The 21595-nt window shown below is 46.0% G+C and overlaps 1 protein-coding gene across 2 annotated transcripts in view; it reads right to left on the bottom strand.

The window, feature by feature from the left end:
* lrrk2 (leucine-rich repeat kinase 2) overlaps window positions 1–21595 on the bottom strand; it is a 304627-nt gene that overhangs the window by 77376 nt on the left and 205656 nt on the right. For both annotated transcript variants that reach the window (XM_086010172.1, XM_086010173.1), the window contains 3 exons: window positions 19095–19281; window positions 18658–18839; window positions 15097–15332 (listed from right to left, as the gene is read on the bottom strand). In XM_086010172.1, the coding sequence (XP_085866298.1) occupies window positions 15097–15332; window positions 18658–18839; window positions 19095–19281 (605 nt within the window). The remainder of the gene's footprint in view (window positions 1–15096; window positions 15333–18657; window positions 18840–19094; window positions 19282–21595) is intronic.

The following is a 21595-nucleotide window of genomic DNA, read 5'->3' as shown; positions in this document are numbered from 1 at the left end:
GAAATACAAATAAAACAGAAACAAATGCTTAAACTCAAACTTCAACCCCTGCTTCACTTCCTCTCCATCAAAACACTTCCAACTTTGGCTGCACTGACAACGTATAGACAGGATTTTATCTCAAATAAATTTCAGGATTGGGATCAATGGCTCCCATTGCCTGGCGGTAATATATCACCAACTCATTCCCTTGGGCCTCCAATCAGCTGTTCTCGGCCATCGCTACTCTCCCATCCATTGGGCACTTCTGCTCCCAAACCCTGCCAATTTGTAGAACTTCGTGCTATTAAAAAGTTACTGGTACTTCTGGAAGGTGGTGTCTTGAGTGCCTTCTATTAACAGCACATCCTAACTGAGCAAGGAAGGGCATCAGTAATGGAGGTTATTCTGAGTAAAGATGCAGAGTCCTCAGACCACCACCCACCCCGCCCCCAAGGTAAACCTTGGGAGTGACTGACGAAGAGCCACAGGACTCACAGCTCAGTTGTAGAAACTGCGCTAGTTCCAACTTTGCTTTCAAACTGAACTACACTCCAGAAATATATAAATACTTTTTTTAATTAGCTCATTCAAATTGGTCATTTTGCCTCACTCCTCAGTAGTCTCTGTGGTCCTGCAGCAAAACAAGCCTGCTTTACGTTGAATTTACAGCACAAAAACAGGCCATTCAGCCCCACAGGACTATGCCGGTCTTTACGCTCCAAACGAGCCTTCTCCCACCTTACTTCATCTCTCACCCAATCAACATATGATGTGAAGTACAGCTGTTATTACTGTGAGAGAAATGTTATAAGTCAGAAACATATGTACAGAGATGAAAAGATCGAGACACTGTACCTTTTTAAACTAAAAAGAGTGAATCTCACTCCAAAAGACGTGAAATTCGTGCTGACTGCTAATTAACATGCAGACAGCCTTTCACACTGTAAGCAACCTTTAAATAGAGAGCAGGCTCCACACGATACTGGGCACCCTGTTGAGCACAGAGCCAAGCACTAAACGCACTGCTGTTTGGCTTAGCGCTCAACAGGGATCCCAATATCATATGGAGTCTGCTCTATATTTAAAAGTTGCTTGCAGAGTGAAAGGCTGTCTGCACTTCTTAAAGGGGAGATGCTTTGTGAGAGAAGAACTTCATTGTGACTGCAGCTGCAACTTAGCAATGTCTCAACAGAGCAGAGAAACGGCACCTCAGTTTTCCGATGCAGAGAGTCTACAGGAGGAGACAGGCCCTCTACCCACAGGGGGGCAGGAGGCCTTCCAGACACACTGTTCGAAGGCAGTTGGATCATTGAAGCGGTCAGTACCATCAGTCTGTCCCGCAGGACATGGATCCAGTGCCGAAAGAAGTTTAATGACCTCACACCAATGGTCAAGGTGAATGCATCTTCAAATGCCATAACCTACCAACTGCATCACTAGCCTCACACACTGCTCAATGCACCATACCCGCATCACTCATCTACCAACAATCTCTAGCAATCGCAACACACAACTGACAATCAATCAAAGCTTCACCTCACCCTCACACACTTATCACTGCTGCAAGTTTCGCACCCACATCTCACACCTTGCACACAATGCCAGCTATTCAACCATGACAGGCACATCACCCAAACACATTGCACCACACTCAGACACACTTCCCTTTCTCTTGCAGGCCAAGTTAGCTCACAACCGGCGTGAGCAGGAGCAAACAGGCAGGGGGCAAGCACGACTGCTTAACCTGACCCAGCTGTAGGAGACAGTGCTGGAGATAACTGGAGAGGCCATCATGGAGGCCGTGGCGATCGGCGAGGCTGAAAGTATTGCTAATGACAGTATGCTCGTATCTATTCCTTCTTCGCACATCCTACTTCCCCCTCATCCCACAATCTCTCATCACTTACAAGCTGCTGATGGTGCAAGCATGCACATCTTGCTTCCCCCTGCCCCCCCATCCCCTCACCACAACACGACCCTTGTGCCTTTCTCCTTTCAGATACCAAAGAACTGCCAGCAGCCCAGCCTGTGCAGCAAGAAGTAGACACTCCCAGGCACCAGCTCAGAAAATAGCACTGCGCGAACTTTAGAAGGTAGTATACAGGTGGGATCTGCACACGGTGAGTCACCGGGCATGAATGGGCTGCAGCCAGGCCGGGGGAAAGGATAGCGCAGGTGCCAGCTCCCTGGAGGGCGAGGTCACATACGAGTTCTGCTGCACAGGACTCAGATGAGGACTTCGATGGGGCGCCTTCAGAAGAAGGGTGATGGGCATGCACACAGAAATTCTAGGTGCAATGGCGGGGTTGCCAGAGAGCCTCTTGACAGTGTCAAGGAGCATAGAGGAGTTCCAACACTGCACAGAGCTTTGCGCGGAGCTTGGAGCCTATGATTTCCAGGATGGGAGTGATGGACAACTGCACTGCAGCACTTGTGGACCCAACCACGATGCTGGGTGTGGTGCGTGATGTCGCAGTTTCCATTGCAGCACAAGCGGAAGCAACCAAACATCTGAGTGCTGCAGTGGAAGCTTAGATTTCTGTCATGGAGGCTCAGTTTGCTGTCACGCAAGCTCAGACTGCTCGCAGGCAGACTCAGCTTACTGCTACGCAAAATCAGACTGCTGCCATCGTGGCTGGGTTTACGAGTGTGGAAAGGGGCTTTCAGGGTTTCACAACAGTCCAGCAATTTGTCCTCCAACAGATGGCTAGGAATGCTGAGGCACCACCCTGGGGAATGGCAGTGGCTCCATGGAACAAGAACTTGCTTTCCTATCTCAGGATGACAATATTCGTACTTCCTCTATTGCCACTGCCATTGCAGTTGCCTGTCAGCCAGCCAGCCCAGACTGCTGCCACTCATGCAGAGGTGGTGCAGTCTACAGCTGGGCCTTCTCGGTCCAGAGCTGCTCGAGGTCATCCTGCAAGGCCATCAGCAGTGTCCCCATGGAAAGTCAGCAGCCTTCCACCAGGCAGGCTGCAGCCACTGGAGTAGCATTGCGTAAGAGCACTAGAATAGGCAAAGGAACACAAAAGACAGACACTAAAGGAATACACAAGGGTGATTAGTTGACTTTGTAATGTAATATTGGATTTAATCATTTATAAATTATGTTTGGAAAGTTTGTTTTGAGGTAGCTTTCATTTCAGCATTGTGCCCAAGAGGACGCTGTGATGTTCTGTGACAGAGGGATGGTACGGTGGGGAAGTGTTGAGCAATGGGCATCTGGGGTCCCTCATGCAGCTGAATGCACGTTCAACTGTGCGTGTTTAGGAGAGGGCATTGTTTGGAACGACAATGTCCAAAATGGTAGGTCGTGTGTCAAATTAGCGTTTCACATTGACTGATGTCACAATCTGCCTACTGCCGGTACATGCACGTCTCACCCGCGCTACCGCCCTCACCAAGATGGCGACCAGCGCAGGCCGCGCTAGAAGTGGGAGGAAGCGAGGCGGCCTTAACTGCTGGCGTTAAGGCGCTGAAATTCGACTCCATAGACGTAACAGGTCATTAAAGAATCTCTGAACAGGTTAAATCTGTCTACAGTAATCATAGAATAAAGTATAGTAGTTGTCGGTCTTGGCTCAGAAGTAGCACTCTCGTCTCTCAGTCAGAAGGTTACAGGTTTTAGCCCCACTCCAGAGACTTGAGCATATAATCTAAAATGGTATTTAGTGCTTTGCTACTGATTGTTTTGTTGGCAGTAATAATATCATTCTGCTCGATTCGCGAGTGTCAAAGCGTTAGTGATCAAATTTTCTCACCGAGATATCCTCACTGTTTTCCTCCCTCAGCCTCTGCACCGAGCAACTTCTCGTCCTTGGTGATTTCAACCTTCATCACAATTCATCATGCACTCTCTCCTCTGAGTTCAGTGTCGTCCTATCCTCCCTTAATCTCTCCCTCCATGTAAACTCCCCAACAAATATTCCTGGCCACCCCCTTGACCTTGCCATCTCACCTGGCCTCGCTACTCGTCAATCACACATTAGGCCATCTCTAATCACTTCCTTGTAATGCTCTCCACCCACATCCCTCTTCCAACCCTACTTCCTTCTAATGTCTGCCCCCGGAAAAAACTCAATCCCAATTCACTTATAACTGCACTTTCAAAATCCCAACTGTCTCGCCTTTGGCCCTCCATTCACGACATACCTGCAGCTACTGATCTGCTCAACCACACCCTGACCTCCACTTTTAATTGCCCTAGTCCCCATTAAAACCATTACGCTCTCTCACCCTGGCCCTTGCACCTGGTACGGCTCTCATCTCCACTCCCTTAAGTCCAAAGGACGCAGCCTTGAACGGATATGGATATGGTTCAGCCATTCACAGCCAGATCTAGCTGGACCACAAAGCGTTACTGGGGCCTGCTCGCGTCTGCCAAAATTGTTCACTATTCCAGGATCATTCTGGAATGTAAAGATAACCCCTGGCTTCTTGCCGCCACTGCAAACTGTCTTCTAAACTCCTCTTCCCTGTCTCCTCCACCCTCACCTCCAGCAAGTGCGAGGAGCTCATGGACTTCTTTGTCACTAAGCGCGAGACCATCCAATCAGCTGCCTCTGCCACTTCCCTTCCTTCCCCTAGCCCACCAGGCCAAACTTCCTCCAAGTTTGTCCCCTGCCTTAGCCCTGAACGCACATCTTTCTCTAGTTTCTCTCCGATCTCCACTCATGCCCTCTCCGAGTTCATCTTGTCCATGAGACACATTTCCTGCTCCCTCAACCCTATTCCCACTAAACTGCTGACCACCCAACTTCGCTTCCTAGCTCCCATGTAAGCGGATATTGTTAACATTTCTCTCACCTCGGGTATTGTCCCCCCTCATTCAAAACTGCCGTCGCCTCCCAAATCCGTGCCCATCTTTCCTGAAACTCCATGTTTGAATCCCTCCAATCGGGTTTCCGCCCCGCCACAGTACCGAAAAGGCACTTATCAAAGTCACAAATGACATCCTATGTGACTGTGACAAAGGTAAACTATCTTTCCTCATCCTTCTTGACCTATCTGCAGCCTTTGACATGTTTGACCATACCATCCTCCTCCAACGCCTCTCTACCGTCGTCCAGCTGGGTATGACTGAACTGGCCTGGTTCCATTCTTATCCATCTAGTTGTAGCCAGAGACTCACCTGCAATGGCTTATCTTCCTGCTCATAGTGTCAGCTGTGGCTCAGTGGGTAGCACACTCGCCTCTGAAATCAGAAGATTGTGGGTTCAAGTCCCACTCCAGGGACTTGAGCACAAAAAACTAGGCTGACACTCCAGCGTAGTGCTGAGGGAGTGCTGCACTGTCAGAGGTGCCGTCTTTTGGATGAGACGTTAAATCTGCTCTCTCAGGTGGATGTAAAAGATCCCATGGTACTATTTCGAAGAAGAGCAGGGGAGTTATCCCTGGTGTCCTGGCCAATATTTATCCCTCAATCAACATAACAAAAAACAGATTATCTGGTCGTTATCACATTGCTGTTTGTGGGAGCTTGCTGTGCGCAAATTGGCTGCCGCTTTCCCACATTACAACAGTGACTACACTCCAAAAGTACATGATTGGCTGTAAAGCGCTTTGAGGTCCAGCGGGCGTGAAAGGTGCTATATAAATGTAAGTCTTTCTTCTTTCCTGCACTGTTACCTCTGGTGTCCCCCAAGGATCTATGCTTGGCCCTCTCCTATTTCTCATCTACATGCTGCCAATGTTCCCTCTAAATTTTTTTTGTACTGAACAGGCCACGAACTCCTTTGAGTGCGACCGTGTTGTCAGTGAGAAAATTTTACAACAACAACCTTTAGAACAGCAGCAACCACTTAAAAGCAAATATACAGTAATGCCATACTGCCACCCCACCGTCTCAAATCATGAATCAGACAAACTCTTAAAAATCATGAAATCAGTTGCTCTTTTGCAGATAATAAAGTGGCTTTAGCTCTTACAAAAACTATATTACACGCATCTCGTGTTAGAATTTGCTTTATGTCAGCCTCTCAGGTGTCCCATCAAAGTTAATCATAAGATGTCGGGGTCATTGTCCAATCAGGATTTGCTAATGTTGGAGATTAGTCGGGACAATGGGTGAGTAGGAAGAAGCAAGACTGGAAGGAGTGGACCTGGAGGGAGCACAGCGAGAGCGGAGCAGTTAAAAGGAGTGGCAGCAACTCATCAGAGGTAATTTTTGAAAAAGTGGCGTCAGAGTAAAAAAAGTGACATCGGCACAAGAGAAGGAGCTGATTGGTGAGTAGCTGGTGAGTGTATTTGGTGAGTAGCTGGTGAGTGTATTTAAAAAAAAAAAATTAAACATTTTAAAAAATGTTTTTAAGTTTAAAAGTTTATTTCTGCTAAGTTAGTTAATAGCCTACAAAACAGAGGGAAAGAGCTCAATGGTGAGTAGCTGGGGAGTGTTTTTTGTTAAGTTTTAAGTTTATTTCTGCAGGGTTAGTTCTTTGTCTATTAACTAGAGGCACGGCAGGGCAGCTCAGTCCGGTGCAGTGCACGTCCTGTGCCATGTGGGAAGTCCTGGACGCTTTGCGTAGCCTGGACGACCACATGTGCAGGAAATATCACCAGCTACAGCAACTTGAGCTCCGGGTTTCGGAGCTTGAGCGGCGGCTGGAGTCACTGCGGTGCATCCGCAAGGCTGAGAGTTACGTGGATAGCACGTTTCAAGAGGTGGTCACCCCGCAACTTAAGAGTATGCAGGCAGAGAGGGAATGGATGACCGCCAGACAGAAGAGGAGGACCAGGCAGGTAATGCAGGAGTCCCCGGAGTGCATCGCACTCTCCAACCAGTATTCTGTTCTGAGTACTGGTGAGGGCGATGGTTCCTCTGGGGAGTGCAGCCAGAGTCAAGTCCACGGCACCACGGGTGGTTCAGCTGCACAGGTGGGGGGAGGAAAAAGAATGGAAGAGCAATAGTGGTAGGGGATTCGATAGTTAGGGGAACAGACAGGCGTTTCTGCAGCCGCAGACGTAACTCCAGGATGGTAAGTTGCCTCCCTGGTGCCAGGGTCAAGGATGTCACTGAACGGCTGCAGGACACTCTGAAGGGGGGAGGGTAAACAGCCAGAGGTCGTTGTCCATATCGGTACCAACAACATAGGCAGAAAGAGGGATGAGGTCCTGCAGACAGAGTTTAAGGAGCTAGGAGAGATTAAAAAGCAGGACCTCAAAGGCAGTAATCTCTGTATTACTCCCGGTGCCACGTGCTAGTAAGTACAGGAATACGAGGATAGAACAGATGAATGCATGGCTGGAGAGATGGTGCAGGAGGGAGGACTTTAGATTCCTGAGGCACTGGGACCATTTCTGGGGAAGGTGGGACCTGTACAAGCCGGACGGGTTACACCTTCACAGAGCCGGGACCAATATTCTCACGGGGAGGTTTGCTCGCGCTGTTGGGGAGGGTTTAAATAGCTTGGCAGGGGGATGGGCACCAGCATATAGGAGCAGAAAAGAAGAATAAGGTGCATAGAAGAGTGAGTGTGTTGGATAGTACTAGAGAAGAAAGCAGTACAGGAAACTTTGTGTTATCCGGAGGCTAAGTGTCCGGCAAGCTCGAGCCACCGGCAAAAATCAGGAGCCGTTTTGTTAGGTTTTTTTTCTTCTCTTCTCGTGGCTTTTTTTTTCTTCTCGTGGCTTTTTTTCCCCCCAACAGTCAGGCTCTGGAAAGTCTCTCTGAAGCTGTTGCTAAGCTACAGAGACACTTCCAAGGTACGGGCCGACTGTTTAGAAGCTGTTGCTAAGCAACAGTGTTTGTTGTCAGATACAGAGATGAAAAGCTCCGTATGCTTCAACATTAACGCTGGTGTGTCCGGCAGTTGAGGGAACAGCAACAGCTCGGTCCCGTCGGTGCCGAATAGCACAAAGTTTCCTGTACTAGAGGCGGAAGTAGTGCCATATTAGATAGGAGCAGACGAAGAAAGACTACGAAAAATTCAAAAATGTGTTTAGAATGAATGCACGTAAACACACAAAGTGTGGTGAATAAGGTTGGTGAGCTACAAGCACAATTAGCCGTTGGCAATATGATGTTGTGGCAATAACAGAAACGTGGCTTAAAAAGTGAGGACTGGGCACTGAATATTCAAGGGTACAAGGTGTTCAGAAAAGATAGGGAAGGAAAAAAGGGAGGTGGGGTGGCAGTGCTGATTAAGGAAGACATTGTAGTGTTGGAAAGGAAGGATGTTCTTGAGGGGACAAGGACAGAATCCATTTGGTTAGAGTTGAGGAGCAAAAAGGGTATGATCACACTATTGGGGGTATTCTACAGGCCTCCAAATAGTGAGAGGGAAGTAGAGGAGCAAATCTGCAGGGAAATCGCAGAGATATGCAAGAGCTATAGAGTCGTGATATTGGAGGACTTTAATTACCCAAATATCGATTGGAATAATGCTCGGGTAAAGGGGAAGGAGGGGGAGGAATTTCTGAAATGTGTTCATGAGAATCTCCTTGACCAGTATGTTCTTGGCCCAACTAGGAAGGAGGCATTGCTGGATCTGGTGCTGGGGAATGAGGTGGGCCAGGTCGGCCAAGTGTCTTTGGGAGAACACTTGGGTATGAGCGATCATTGTCTAATAAGATTTAGATTAGCAATGGAGAGGAGCAAGGAACAATTTAGAGTGGAACTTCTAAACTGGAATAGGGCTAACATCAATGGGATGCCAAAGGATCTAACCAGGGTAAAATGGAACCAAAGACTGAAAGGAAAAACTGGAACAGAACAATGGGTGATCTTTAAGGAGGAGATGCTCCAAGTACAGGCTAGGTACATTCCAACAAGAGGGAAGGGTAAGAGAACCAAAGTAAGGGCTCTATGGATGACAAGGGAAATAGAGAAGATGATGAAACAAAAAAAAGAGGGTGTATGATGAATGTCAGGTGAATTCTTCAAGGGAGAACCAGACCAAATACAGTTGAGAGGGGAAGGAAAGATGAAAATAAGATTGGCAAAGAGAGAATATGAGAGTAGAATGGTGGTTAACATAAAAGGGAATCCAAAAATCTTCTACCAGCATGTAAACAGTAAGTGGGTTGGAAGAGGCGGGGTGGGGCCTATTAGAGACAAAGGTGGTGATATGTGCTTAGAGGCGCAGGGCAAGGCTAGAATACTCGATGAGTACTTTGTATCGGTGTTTACTAAGGAGGTGAATGCTGACAAAATCTCAGTAGAAGTGGAAAAGGTATGTAAGAGCCATAAAAGCTTAAGAAAATACTTTAAAATAGTGGCTAAATGGCATAATAGTTAATTTACCTGAACGACTTATTGTATTAAGAAACCCCCTATTTTCTTGCTCCAGTAGTATAGTCCGACACCCCCTTCATTCTTGCCACAATGGAACAGTCCCTAAGCCACACATGGGTGCAGCCATCTTACAGTTTTAAACTGCACGTGGTGAAAGAGGCAGAAGCTGTGAGGTTTGGAGCAGTACAGTTTTTGACCGTGTTCGTTTATACGTGTTTGCTTTGTAATTCTGTTTGTTAAGTGTTATAGTAAACCGTTTAAAAGACAAAGCTACGCTTGGGAACGTTTTATTTCGACACGCGTCTACTCGATGTTAAAAGCCCCACAGCCCAGTGGCCTGCCTGTTTGGAAACTAAGAAGCGCCACTACAAGGTAGAAGCAATGGAAGGGGTGAAAATTAATAGGCAGGATGTACTAGAAAGGCTGGGTATGCTTACAGTGGATAAGTCGCTTGGTCCAGGTGGCTTGCATCCCAGGTTGCTAAGGGAACTGGGGGAGGAGATAGCGGAACGGCTTGCCATGATTTTCCAATCTTCCTTAGATGCGGGGGAGGTGCATGAGGATTGGAAAGTGGCAAATGTGACACCATTGCTCAAGAAAGGGTGTAAAGACAATCCTAGTAACTACAGGCCGGTCAGTTTAACATCAGTGATGGGTAAAGTTTTAGAAACAATAAATCAAGAAAAAAAATTAACGGGCACTTGGAGAGGTTTAAGCTAATTAAGGAAAGCCAACACGGATCTGTAAAAGGCAGATTGTGTTTGACTAATCTAATTGAATTTTTTGATGAAGTAACTGAGAGGATTGATGAAGGGAATGCAATGGATGTTATCTACATGTATTTTTGGAAGGCGTTTGACAAAATACCACATAGAAGACTGGTTAACAAAATTGAGGCTCACAGAATAGGTGGGTCAGTGGCAGCTTTGATAGGGAATTGGCTTAAGGACAGAAAACAGCAAGTTGTGGTAAATGGCTGTTTTTCAGACTGGAGGATGGTAGTCAGCGTTGTTCCCCAAGGGTCAGTGCTGGGGCCACTGCTTTTTTTGATGTATATTAATGACCTGGATATTGGAATACAGAGTAGAATTTCTAAATTTGCCAATAGCATCAAACTTGGGGATGTGGCAAACGGTGAGTATGATACCAATTGACTGCAACAGGACATAGAAAGGCTAGCAGAATGGGCAGATGGAGAAGGGTGAGGTGATGAATTTTGGCAGAAGGAACAGGGAGAGGCAATATACACTTATTGGCACAGTCTTAGAGTGTGTAGGGACTGAGGAACCTGGGAGTTAATGTGCATCGGTCCCTGAAGGTGGCAGGACATATTGAGAGAGTGGTTAGCAAAGCATATGGGATCTTGGGCTTTATAAATAGAGGTATTGAGGACAAAAGTAGAGAAGTTATGCTGAACCTTTATAAAGTGCTGGTTAGGCCACAACTGGAGTATTGCGTCCAGTTCTGGTCACCACACTTTAGGAAGGATGTGAAGGCCCTTGAGAGGCTGCAGAGGAGATTTACCAGAATGGTTCCAGGAATGGGGGAATCTTAGCTACAAGGACAGGTTGGAGAAGCTGGATTTGTTTTCATTAGAGCAAAGGAGGTTGAGGGGTGTACAAGATTATGACGGGTTTGGATAGGCTAGCTGGGGAAAGGCTGTTCCCACTAGTTGATGGTACAAGGGCGAGGGGATACAGATTTAAGGTTTTGGGCAACAGATACAGGGGGGACGTGAGGAAAAACTTTTTTACGCAACGAGTGGGGAGGAGCTGGAACTCGCTGCCGACGGAAGTGGTGGAAGCGGACACACTCAATGTTTTCAAGGGTAGACTGGATAGGCACTTGAGGGAAATAAACTGGCAAGTCTACAGGGATAGAGCGGGGGAATGGGACTGACTGGATTGCTCTAGAGTGCCGGCACGGACTCGATGGGCCGAATGGCCTCCTTTGGTGCCGTATGATTCTATGACAAGTCGGCAACATCCCACGAGGTGTTAATAGCAGATTGGCCAGAACAATAGAGGCAATTGTGCATTCTTGGCATCATGTAATATGACTCATCTTAAAATCCGACACCTACAGAAACCAAGCTTGATCACCTTGGGCCTACTGCTCTCTTCTTTCAAGAACCTACTGAAAACCCACCTCTTTGACCAAACCTTTGATCACCCAATCCTAATGTCCCCTTCTTTGACTCGGTGTACATTTGCACCTGATCAGTGATCACACCTCTGAAGCACCTTGGGGTGTTTTTCCATGTTAATGGTGCTGCACACAGATGCAAGTTATTCTGAATAAACAGTAAATCCAAACAGTTATACGATAAATAGCTGTTATCCTGCTAAATAAACCTTATCTGCAAGCCCCACCCCTCCCTCACAAGCACAGATTCGCACACACACACACTCAACTCACTCACGCACCGCACAGATACACCCACTCATTCATGCAACACATGAACACATCCCCAGCTGAAAGGACTGCCATAGAAACCATGCTGTGGTTGGTAGAACACATCAAGCAGCACGGGGTGCAAGTGACTCTGAGCCTGACAGCCCAGTGTGCTGAGGTACACAGGAAACAACGAGCAGTCAACGAAAGGCACTTTACTAGTGCCTTGCCCGCCAGGTGCAAATCTGAAACGGGGGGGTGGGCGCTGCAGGGGGATAAAGATATGCACTTCTGGCAATAGATGATACAGTCCCAACTGCTTGCAGGATGTACCAGTTAATGAATTTGCTCAGACAGCCAGCAAAACAAAAACCACATAACCCCCCCGGCCCATCCGAGTCAGTAATTTCCTACGGAGAGGAATCTCTAGGTTTAGTGCTGCCACCACAAAGAGCGCTTCTTGCAACAGCTTGTGTTGTTTCAAAGTGCGGCCGCCCTTCACTCCCAGAGAACAGACTACACACATCTGCATAGAAAAAAGTACTGACAAAATTCCGAGACGACTCTCACCGGGTTCCATGGCTCTGTATTTTAGCAAATGCTGTTCTCGGAGGTCACAAATAACTGAGCATTCTATGGCCATTCTGTATTGGGCCCCTTCCCCCGCTCCAGCTCACCGCCTTTGAATTTAAGTGCGCGGGACCTTACAGATCGCCGCGTGGCCGCGCACCTTACAGGGAACACAGTGCATGCTGCCCTGCAGCGACATGATCTGAAAACAGTGTCAGTTTCCACATGTACGCTGATGACACCCAGCTCTACCTCACCGACGCCCAGCTCTATCTCACCACTACCTCTCTCGATCCCTCCACCGTCTCTAAATTGTCAGACTGCTTGTCTGACATCCAGTACTGGATAAGCAAATATTTCCTCCAACTAGATATTGGGAAGACCAAAGCCATGGTCTTCGGTCCCTGCCACAAACTCCGTTCCCTAGCCACCGACTCCATCCCTTTCCCTGGCAACTGTCTGAGACTGAACCAGACTGTTCGTAACCTTGGTGTCATATTTGACCCGAAATGAGCTTCCGACAACGTATCTGCGCCATCACTAAGACCGCCTATTTCCACCTCCATAACATTGCCCGACTCATTCCCTGCCTCAGCTCATCTGCTACTGAAACCCTAATCCACGCCTTTGTTACCTCTAGACTTGACTATTCCATTGCACTCCTGGCTGGCCTCCCATGTTCTACCCTCTGTAAACTTGAGGTCATTCAAACATCTGCTGCCCGTGTCCTAACTTGCACCAAGTCACGTTCACCCATCACCCCTAAGCTCGCTGACCTACACTGGCTCCCAGTTAAGCAACGCCTCAGTTTAAAAATTCTCAGCCTTGATTTCAAATCCTTCCATGTCCACGCCCCTCTCTATCGCTGTAACCTCCTCCAGCCCCACAACCCTCCGCGATTTCTGCGCTCCACAAATTCTGCCCTCTTGCGCATCCCCAATTTTAATTGCTCCACCATTAAGGCCGTGCCTTCAGCCGCCAAGGCCCTAAGCTCTGGAATTCTCTCCCTAAACTTCACCAACTCTCTTTTCTCTTTTAAGACGCTCCTTAAAACCTACCTCATCTGCCCGAATATCTTCTTCTGTGGCTTAGTTTACTCCAACTACCGGGGAATTACAGACCGGTAAGCCTGACATCGGTAGTGGGGAAAATGCTAGAGTCCATTATAAAAGATGCAACAGCAGAGCACTTGGAAAAAAGTGACCGGATCGGACAAAGTCAACATGGATTTACAAAAGGTAAATCGTGCTTGACTAATCTACTGGAATTTTTTGAGGATGTAACTGGTAAAATAGATAAGGGAGAACCAGTGGATGTGGTGTATTTGGACTTTCAGAAGGCTTCTGATAAGGTCCCGCATAAGAGATTAGCGTGTAAAGTTAAGGCACATGGGATTGGGGGCAAGGTATTGACTTGCATAGAGAACTGGTTGGCAGACAGAAAGCAAAGAGTTGGAATAAACGGGTCTTTTTCCGAGTGGCAGGCAGTGACTAGTGGGGTACCGCAGGGATCGGTCCTTGGACCCCAGCTATTCACAATATATATTAATGATCTGGACGAGGGAACTAGATGTAATATCTCCAAGTTTGCAGACGACACAAAGCTGGGGTGGGCATGTGTGCTGTGAGGAGGATGCCAAGAAACTCCAGGATGATTTGGACAGGTTGGGTGATTGGGCAGAAGCATGGCAGATGCAATATAACGTGGATAAATGCGAGGTTATCCACTTTGGTGTCAAAAACAGGAAGGCAGATTATTATCTGAATGGCAATAGATTGGGAGAAGGGGAAGTGCAAAGAGACCTGGGTGTCCTTGTGCACCAGTCGCTGAAGGTAAGCATGCAGGTGCAGCAGGCAGTCAAGAAGGCAAATGGTATGTTGGCCTTCGTAGCGAGTGGGTTCGAGTACAGGAACAAGGATGTCTTGCTGCAGTTGTACAGGACCTTGGTGAGACTACACCTTGAGTATTGTGTGCAGTTTTGGTCGCCTTATCTGAGGAAGGATGTTCTTGCCATGGAAGGAGTGCAGCGAAGATTCACCAGGCTGATACCTGGGATGGCAGGAATGACGTATGAGGAGAGATTGGGTCGATTGGGCTTGTACTCGCTGGAGTTTAGAAGAATGAGAGGGGATCTCATTGAAACTTATAAAATTCTAACAGGACTAGACAGACGAGATGCTGGAAGGAAGTTCCCGATGGTCGGGGAGTCCAGAACCAGGGGTCACAGTCTAAGGATAAGGGGTAAGCCATTTAGGACTGAGATGAGGAGGAATTTTTTCACCCAGAGAGTGGTGAACCTGTGGAATTCTCTACCAAAGAAGGCAGTAGAGGCCAATTCATTAAATGTATTCAAGAAGGAGTTGGATATATTTCTTAAGGCTAAAGGGATCAAGGGATATGGGGAGAAGGCAGGGACAGGGTACTGAATTTGGATGATCAGCCATGATCTCATTGAATGGCGGAGCAGGCTCGAGGGGCTGAATGGCCTACTCCTGCTCCTATGTTTCTATGTTTAGTTTAAAATTTTGTTTTGTAACGCTCCTGTGAAGCACCTTAGGACATTTTAGTATGTTAAAGGCGCTATATAAATACAAGTTGTTGTTGTTGTAGCCATTTTCTGCTTTCCCATTTAAGCCCAGTTTCTTTTAAAAATCAGATTTAAATCAGCAAGTGTCATGTCAACATTTTCTTCCCTGCTTGATGTTAACGTATTGCGCAGATGCAGATATTGCTGGGACAAGCAACATTCGCAATACAGGACATTCATTAGTTTTCTATTACGAGTTTAGTACAATTGGGAGCAAAAGTCCTTGAACTAGTAATGTTTAATGGCAGGAAGCAAAAAAGAAAAGTTGACTATTTAAAATTCTCAACAATAATGAGCCCCAGAAAAAAATAAACCAGCAGACAATTACCTGCAAAATCCCAGACATTCAACATGTATTCCTTTCTCTTCCCTTTTTTTTCTTTTACGTGAACTGACCACTCTTTAACATCAATTCCAATAGTGGCTTTCTCCGGCCCAGAATTGGAACGCTTGCACTTCATCAGCTGCTGAAGCAATGTGGTTTTACCACTTCCAGCATTTCCCACTATCATCAGCTTCATTCTGTAATAAGGCACAGCTTTCTTCAGGCGCTGATGCAGAAATCTAATATAAAAAAGGTAAACGTGAGAATTTTTAAAGAAAAGTAGCTCCGATATTTACTCGGGGAGGATTTTCGGACGGGAAACCCAGAATATGAGTTTCCCAAACGTCCTGCAGGAATGAACTTTTAAATCAGGAAAGCAGCCGGTGAGCGGATGCCATGTAATCGTGACCTCACAGGGGCAGGGGGTTGGAAATTGCAGTGTGAGGGGGAGGGTGGCGGGTTTGGCCGATCACGTGGAGGTAAGCTTGTTGGGCCTGGGGGAAACACGCCTGCCCCTCTCGCCCACAAGCAGTGCAATAAAGGCACCTACCTCATGGATCAGGCCCTTCTCTCCTCCTTTTACCTGCTGGGATTCCCGATCCCCAGGAATCCTAACCTCCATGTGTTAAAAATAAAAATCCAATTAAAAATGAAGACACGCAGCATTCTTAAAAGATTTCAGTGACCTACCCCGCTCCAGAGAGTGGATTGGTCACCTTCACCCACCCTCCCGCCGACCCGTTTCCGTTAAAACAGCAAGTGGGCGGTTTGGGTCGGGTTTGAGAATTTTAAAGTTTACTTCCAATCCCTGGTGACTTTAAGCTGACCACTTCGGTTATTTATGAAAGTCACTATCAGGCATGCAATGTGAAGTTGGACATTGTTAAATTTCAGTTGCAGTGAAAATACCAACCCCCTGGCCAAAACTAAATCATTTACCATAGAGCCAGAATAATGCTCTTATTATGATGAACTTGCTATTAAAAAATTCAGAACAAAGTTTCCACAGTTTAGGCTATCACAGTAGCAAAAACAGAATCAACTCGAGAAAAATCGCTGTAATTACACTTTCAAAAACTATTTATTCCAGTTCAATTATCATCTCGGGAGCATAATCTTTTTATATAAAAAGGTATGGTGTCAATTCCAGGTTAGAATCGCCATCACAACATACATTTGTGTATAATCTTTAACATCATAAAATATTAACCTTTACCATCATAAAAGGCCCTAAGCCACTTCACAAAGGAGAGAATGGACCACCCAATGGTAGAATTAGAAGAGTTGATTAAAAGACAATGGGGGAAAAATTCGGTTGCTTTGCGCTTCCCATTAGTGCCCGAAGCAACTGGCGCCCGGGTGCGGTGCCACCAACGCCTCCCGCGAAATTCAGCGGGAGGTTAGCGGCAGCGGTAACCGTTAGCGCCCCATAGCGCTGTGCCGCCAGCGATGACATCGCTGTGCGCAGCGCCCCGCTCACGATCTTCGGTATCGCCCCCTGACTTACCGCCGGGCGCTATGTCCGACGGGGTCAAGGAGGCGTACCTGCGGCTGGGGTGGCGCTAATTAAAGGCGAGGTGCCGGGCGGCCATTTTTATTGCTGGCCGCCTGCCAGTACCTGCCCCCATTGCCGCCTCCGGCCTTCTCAGCAACACCACCACGGCGTGCCGGCTGCGCTCCGTGAGCCCGGCACTCCAGTCCCTGGTGGCCCAGCTGGGCCCCTGGTCGCACTGGGCTAGGCCCCGCCCCTTTAAGAAGGGGAGGAAGGCCTGCAGTACCGCGGCACGTAGCGCCGCGATATTCCCTCGCAGCGCCCCAAGCCCGCTTCCCTCTTGGGGCGCTACAAATGAATTTCGGCCGCGGGGGCACCAACGGCAAAGTTAGCGCCCCAAAGGGGACGCAACACAATTTTCCCCCCAACAAATGAAGAATAAACAACAAATTAAAGTTTAAAACTGCATTCAACCAATTGATTGCATTATCAATTAAAAATAATTTAAACCAAAGTTTTAAGAGCAGTGAGAGTCTTTGCTACTGTGCAGTCTCAGCACCTCTCGGCTCCAGTTCCCGAGGCACAAGATTTAGTTCAACCGGCACCTCTCCTGGGATGACCAGGTCCAGACCTTCCTCGAGGGTGTAATTGTGCAGAGCGCAGTAAACTAGAGTAATGTTGGCCACCCTCTCTGGGGAATACTGTATTACCCCCCCACAACTGTCCAGGCATCTGCAGGACCGCAATGGCTCTCTCCACAAGCTGCCTGGTGGAGACTTCGGCGACATTATATTTCATCTCTGCCTCATTTTGTGGAGAACAGAAAGGAGTCATCAGCCATGGTAGCAGAGGGTAGGCCTGGTCTCCAATCAGCCAGCCATCAGGCCGATCACCTGCCCCCAATATGTGCGCCATGTCCAAGTTCCTCAATATAAAAGCATCGTGCATTGTTCCAGCGGGCATGGCACTCAGGTGGAGGAGTCGCAGATGGGCATTGCACACTATCAACATTAAGGAAGTGAAACCCCTTTCTGTTCGGGTAGCCTCGTCATTCGTGGCACGTGACCTTCAATGCCTCGTGCGTGCCATCGATGGATCCAAGCACGTTGGGGAAGCAGCTATCTTAAAGAGCTCCAGTGACCGCTGCTCCGCCAATGTTGCATCAAATTTGGTGATGTCATTTACCCTGCGGAACAGGGCGTTTCACACTACCTGATGCTGGCCTTTACTGCCCCTGGGCTGATCTGGCACAGCTCCCCCAGCGACCCCTGGAATGAGCCAGTCCCATAGATGTTGAAGACTGTTGTCACTTGCATCTCCACAGTGATGGCCATGCTGGTCGACGATCGAGGCCTCAGGTTGCTGATTTCCACCTAGGTGAAGAGCAGACGGCACATGACCCGCTCCTCAGACATTGCCTTGTAGCTCAAGCGAGGCCTGTAAATAAGTGTGGAGTAACTACAGCTCGGGTGAACATGTTGCTTGTGCAACTGCACTTGATGCACCTCGAGTCTATAGGCTTTGAACCTCCACAGCTCTCTCTCCACTCTCTCCTCCTTTTCCTTCTCCTCCTCCACCACCACCAACATTATGGGCAAGTAGGATGGCAAGAAAGTGCACCATCTTTAAACTTTACATTATATTTCAAAAATAACCCAATGTGGAAACTACTATAATGATGTAATAATGTAAATATGACTATTTTAAACGATTTTTATCTATATCTAATGGCTTAATTTAAATAAAGTCAGCTTTAGTCACTGCAGGAAAGTTAAAATCTCAGGACTATTGCGCGGGCCCTTTAGCAACTGGACATGCGCGTTATCTCTTCCAGCGGCCCCTTGCGATTGATGCGCAGGCTTTAGTGCAATCACCAGTCCCGCCACCAACACAAAAATAGTATAATTGCTCTTAGTTTCATATTTCACACACCTCCAGGCCTTCAGTAAACGCCAACAGTGTCATGTCATCATTACATGGTATTGATTCGACTTAACTGCACAAACATCTTTCTGATTCCACAGGCTACACAAAAATTTGTCGTTATTTTAAAAGGAAATAAAGTTAGCCACCTTATAATATCTTTTGTTTTGCTGCCCACATGTTTTAAATCCAAATCCAGAAACAATCCTTGTAATTCAAGCTCCCACAACTTTTGCAGCTTCCCCATTTCATTAGGCAAGGATCTCAATTCAGAGTTATGACTCAGGAGTAAAGAGGTGATGTTTTCTAGCAGACCAATCTGAGGAGGTAGCTGAAAGCAACATAAAAATCCAAATGATTAAATCTTAACTCTAGACTTGATATACCTAAATATAAAATCAAAAATACTTAAACATGCCAAACATGAACATGCACAATTGTAGCAAAGCATATGTTCAAAGAAAACCAGTATCTTGTACATGTTTTTCCATATTTTTTCTAATTTTCAGAAAGGTTCAATTAAGAAACCATGAATAACAGGTTATTAATTTTACAGAGCTTACTGAAATAAAATGTAAAATGTTACCTCCTTCAAGTTGTTATTGTTAAGATTCAACTTTTCTAGTCTTGACCATTTGTACACTCCTTCACTCAGATCCAAAACGCTGATTTGGTTATGGCTGAATATCAGCTCCCTTAAACTTGAAGACGCCCAATGTACAGGCCCAGGAAGCTCCGATATGTTATTGTGACTTAGGTTTACACTTCGTAAACTAGAGAGAAAATAAAGACATCTCAGATCATTGGTTGAAAAATAAATCAAATTTATGGTGATCAGACTGTGACAACCCGAAAACAGGATCAATTCTTCAATCTGCAGAATTTCCAAGTGTTTTCATATCTTGGTTCTCAAGATCCCTCCAAAACATTGAGCTTAACTTCAACATACACACCATTAAATTTCTATAGTTTAGACATTTCATTCATACTGTACTGCATATGGAAATAATTAAAAGGATACTTAACAGTGCATCAGTTATAAAACCAAAGAGAGAGGGAATACAGAACATTTGTTTCTTCAAAATCATCTTCAATGCAACTCTGTTCAAATTGCTTAAGTCAAGGCATCTGAACAGAAAAATTCCCTTCAGCTTATCTTAACGGCTCATTAAAATGAGTTAAATTAATGCAATTATCTTTTGTGGTGGGGGACATTTCATCTTTACACTCAACTGTATGGCCCTGAATACGCAGTCGGCAGCGTAGCTAAGAAGTACGCCGCCAACATCCGAACGAAATCCACACTTACCTTGTGCGAACCCCCCATCAAAAAGTTGCTGTCAAATGCTGCAGAGTTGTGCGCAGTGTAGTGGCTCATGGATCCCAGGAGCACACCGTTGTGCGTATGCAAACCTGGGATCACTTCCTGGCTCTCAACCAATCAGCAGAGGAGCTTGCTAAAACAGGATTGTAAATATGTGTCAATAGAAGACAGAAGTCTTCTACTGGCATACATTTACAATCTACATAGCGTTTAATAGCCACTCTCAATTGGAAATGTTGGTTGAAGGGATTTAAAAAGGTAGCTATATATTTTAGTTATGTCAGATGTACATTTGATGAATAAATAGATGAATAAAGCCATAGGGAAAAATTGAGGGTAAGGAAAGAGGCATACATTAAGTACTTGGACAGTAGGGGAGAGCATGATAAGGGAGAATACAAAGAGATTAGGAGAGAAGTCAAAAAAACAATTAGGAAGGTAAAGAGGAACCATGAAATTAAATTATCAAGGAACACAAGGCAAAATAGTAAAATATTTTACAGGCACATAAATAAAAGGAAAGGTGGAATGGGAATCTGACCACTAAGGGATGGACAAATACCACAGGCAGCGATAAAGAGATAACAGAAATATTAAATAATTACTTTGCTTCAGTATTTACCAGGGAGGGCATGACATCAGATGATGAGATTAGTAATGAGACAACTGCAGTTAAAATAAAGAGATATATCAAATAAACTAATCAAGCTAAAAAAGATGAAACCCCTGGTCCAGACAGATTACATCCACGCATTTTAAAAGAATCTAGGGAAGGGATAGCAGAGGCATTACTACACATATTTAATAATTCGTTAGAACAAGTTGTGGTGCCAGAGGACTGGCAGATAGCTAACGTAACAGCTATATTTAAGAAGGGAGATAGAACATGTCCAGGGAACTATAGACCAGTCAGCTTAACATCAGTGGCAGGAAAAATAATGGAATCCCTACTAAAAGGAGAAAATAGAAGAACATCTAGAAACCAAAATTATAATAATGTATGGATTTCAAAAAGGAAAAGTCTTGCTTGACCAACCTCATTGAATTTTTAGAAGAGGTGACAGAGAGAGCAGACAAGGGTAATGCAGTATATGTAATTTATCTAGATTTTCCAAAAGGCCTTCGATAAGGTACCACATAATAGACTAATGAATAATGTCAGAGAATGCGGAGTCAGGGGACAAATGGCCGAATGGATAGCGAACTGGCTTTAAGACAGAAAGCAGAGAATAGGGGGAAAGGGTAGCTATTCAGTGTGGCAGAAGGTAGGAAGTGGTGTTCCACAAGGATCAGTGCTGGGACCACTGTTGTTCATAATTTATATTAACGATTTAGACTTTGGAATCAAAAACAGTTACTAAATTTGTGGATGACACCAAATTGGGGAGGATAGTCAATACTGAGGAGGACTGCAACAAATTACAGGAAGACATTAATAAACTTGCAGAATGGGCATATAATTGGCAAATGAATTTCAACACATAAATGTGAGGTATTACGTTTTGGTAGGAAGAATAGTGAGGTTACTTATTACTTGGAGGGTGCGAATTTGGGTGGGGTCGAGGAGCAAAGGGATCTCGGAGTACAAATACACAAATCACTGAAAGTAGTGACACAGGTTATCTAGGCCATAAAAAATCAAACCAAGCACTAGGGTTTATTTCTACAGGGATAGAACTGAAATGTAGTGAAGTTATGCTAAACTTTTATCGAATCTTGGTTAGACCACATTTGGACTACTGCATGCAATTCTGGTTACCATA

Source organism: Somniosus microcephalus, chromosome 17 (assembly GCF_052327205.1).
Source record: "Somniosus microcephalus isolate GS21.2 chromosome 17, FLI_Smic_1.0, whole genome shotgun sequence".
NCBI classification, from domain to species: Eukaryota; Metazoa; Chordata; class Chondrichthyes; order Squaliformes; family Somniosidae; genus Somniosus; species Somniosus microcephalus.
This window is presented reverse-complemented; position numbering and strand designations above follow the sequence as displayed.